The 2,994-nt window shown below is 49.8% G+C and overlaps 1 protein-coding gene across 1 annotated transcript in view; it reads left to right on the forward strand.

The window, feature by feature from the left end:
• The window catches only part of ABCC1 (ATP binding cassette subfamily C member 1), a gene marked incomplete at its 5' end in the record, with an annotated part of 77,312 nt that overhangs the window by 22,784 nt on the left and 51,534 nt on the right, over nt 1-2,994 (forward strand). Inside the window, 2 exons of the mRNA XM_019512596.1 lie at nt 1,350-1,527; nt 2,202-2,363. Of these exons, the coding sequence (XP_019368141.1) occupies nt 1,350-1,527; nt 2,202-2,363 (340 nt within the window). The remainder of the gene's footprint in view (nt 1-1,349; nt 1,528-2,201; nt 2,364-2,994) is intronic.

The raw sequence follows: 2,994 nt of genomic DNA on the forward strand, positions 1-2,994 counted from the left end.
TGTGGAGCCGGGATGGGCTGCACCAGCAGGGAGGGGGGAGCTGGCTCGGCTCCACAGAGCCCCGCCGGCTGGGACCCCACACTCCTGCCACCCTGCTCTGGGCCCTGCCGGGACTGGCCCTGGGACACTGGTGTGGGCCCTGTGTTTCCACTGGCTCCCTGCCCGCTCACACCCAGTGCCCCCCAGCCCTGTGGTACAGGTGGGGGGCAGCACACAGCCCCGACCCCCCTGCTCGCCAGCAGGGAAGAAGCTGGAGCTGAGCATGGGGAAAAATAGCCCCTTGCCTGCCCCATGGCTGGCGCCCCGCGCTGCAGGTGTTCGCAGCCCATGTGGGGCTGTCTGGAGCAGGCACAGGCAGCCTTATGCAGGTAGCTGCAGCGTGGGGCACTGGCCATCGGGTGGGTGAGGGTGCCACTTTTGCCCACGCTCAGCACCAGCTTGTAACCTGCCCCACTGCCAGCCTCGTAGTAGGGCTGGGTTACAAGCTGGTGCTGAGTGTGGGGGGGGGAGCCCCGCGCAGGCTGCGAGCGCCTGCAGCACGGGGCGGTGGGCAAGGGGCTGCTTTTTCTCTGCGCAGGGAAGTAGCCCAGGGAAAAGCTAATGTGGGGGGGAAGCGGCCCCTCCTGTGCCCGGTACCCCGCGCTGCAGGTGCTCGCAGCCCACATGGGGTTGTCCGGAGCGAGCACAGGCAGCCCCATGTGGGCTGCAAGCAGCTGCAGCGCTGGGACACTGGGCATGGGGGGAGGGGCCCTTCCCATGCATCTAGCCAAGTGTGCCTCCCTACCACCCCCTCCCCTTGACTGGGGTCCCCCCCTCCCCTTCCCACACTGGGGCAGCTACGTGCTCCCAGCCCAGAAACCCTGGCTGTGGGGCGGGGCCCCGCTGTTTTTGGAGCCCGCCGGGCTTCCCCCAGGTCTTACTGCCCTTGGTTCCTGTCATTTGTGATGGGAACCAAGGGCAGAGAAATATTGACTTTCTACATTTTTTAGGGGCCCCCGGGCCAGATAGAATGGCTTCTCGGGCTGTATTTTGCCCACCCCTGTCATAGCCCATCACTCCTTTGATCATAGCATGTCTGAAATACTAAATGAATTTTAGTATTTTGGACATGAAGAGGTGCCTGGTGGTGTGAGAACTTTCCTAGGTTTCCTGTCAAGGTCTACGGAAGAATTCTGCTGTGGCTGAGGCCACAAGCAAACATAGTCCTGAGTGTTGGTTTCATTTTGAAAGCTTTTGGTTCTTTGTCTTGCAATTGCATACAGTTGATATATTTGGAATAATTTGTGGTCTCTGCCTTGAAACTGCTTATGCACTTACAGTATTCATTTAGCCAAATTTTCTCTCCACAGATTGCTGATTAACTTTGTGAATGATAAAGATGCTCCAGATTGGCAAGGTTATTTGTACACAGGGATCCTATTTATATGTACCTGTCTCCAGACTCTAATCCTCCACCAGTATTTCCATATATGCTTTGTTACTGGAATGAGGCTCAAAACAGCAGTCATTGGTGTTATCTATCGAAAGGTATGCAATTTTTTAAAGTGTATTGATGCTGCCATGTTGATGACTTCTCTGAAAACTGTGTGTGAGATAAAAATTGGAAGATCATCACTAACTAGAGTAATATGTCATGTTGGGACACTGTCTGCAGAGGTAACTAAAAGTTTAAAAGGCATCTAAAATTCGTAAATAAAAGATAGTGTACTAAATTAGGAAGTTGCCCTGAGTGATGTCTCACTGTATTTGAACTAAACAATTTTCCCTGGTAGAAATGGGATGGACCCAGATATTGTGGAGAGGGCTTTTTTAGCCACAACAGGCAGCAGCCTGTGTCCCCTAGCCAGAATGGGCTGGAACTCTTTAGAAATGCTTTCAGTCAGTGTTGAATAAGGTGAGGCAGGAAAGCATGTGACAGAAGAGCACTTGGTTCCTTATACTAAAGAACCAAAAAACCTCCAAACCGAAACTTGCTGGTGTTTTAACCCTTTGTTTATTGTACCCCAGCTACTTACCTACAACTAGAGTACCTTTAAGACCACAGAATAAATGAAATAATGAATGTGGTAGCGCTGCTTATGATAAGATCAAGTTCTAGGATTTTTAACATTTTTGGTTCAGTCTGGAATAAATATAAACCTTTTTTTTTGTTCTTTTTTTCCCCCGTTTCATTCACTGACTTCCTCTTTATCTACTTCTAGGCATTGGTTATCACGAATTCTGCCAGGAAGACCTCCACTGTTGGAGAGATTGTAAATCTAATGTCTGTGGATGCTCAGAGGTTCATGGATCTGGCCACTTACATAAACATGATTTGGTCTGCACCTCTGCAAGTTACCTTAGCACTGTATTTATTGTGGCAGGTAAGTGTCATGCATGCACAAACCACCAAAATCATAGGTTTTTGGCATCCTGCCTTGCACTGACAAACAAGGCAGTGGCATTGTTCAAACTGCAGCATGTGGAATAGGAGTGGAGTGGTTGAGAAACTGTTGCCTTGAGAGATTCACAGCAAGGTACTGCCGCTGATGAACGAGGTGGCAGAAGGTTCTGGTTCACAAACGTTGCTCAGATTCACTCCAGATACCATGCTGGAGCAAAGGGATTTCTTTGCTTGCTCAGAAATGAATGCCTTTTCAATGATCCTGCTTCTACTTGACGATCATGGGGACACCCTTGCATGTGCCCTATGAGTTTGGTCTTCCTTTGCTCCAAAGCATACTGTTTACACCTGAACTCACTTAATCTACTTATCACTTGGAGAAGTGTTGAGATGAAGCTCCTTGCCTTTTGCTCAGCCTCCTGGCAGCCATACTTTAAACAGTACGCTGCTCTTTTTGGTCCAGATGCTTATTGGAATAACAACTTCAGTTTCACTTTTCAGTTGAAAGAAAGGACTGAGAATTATTCCCTTAAGAGTGTTGCTAGCAGATTGTGCTACTCCACACCTTGAGTATTGTGTCCAGTTTTGGGCCACCCAGTACAGAATGGATG

This window comes from Gavialis gangeticus, unplaced genomic scaffold, assembly GCF_001723915.1.
Source record: "Gavialis gangeticus isolate Ggan-Ray unplaced genomic scaffold, GavGan_comp1, whole genome shotgun sequence".
Taxonomy (NCBI): Eukaryota; Metazoa; Chordata; order Crocodylia; family Gavialidae; genus Gavialis; species Gavialis gangeticus.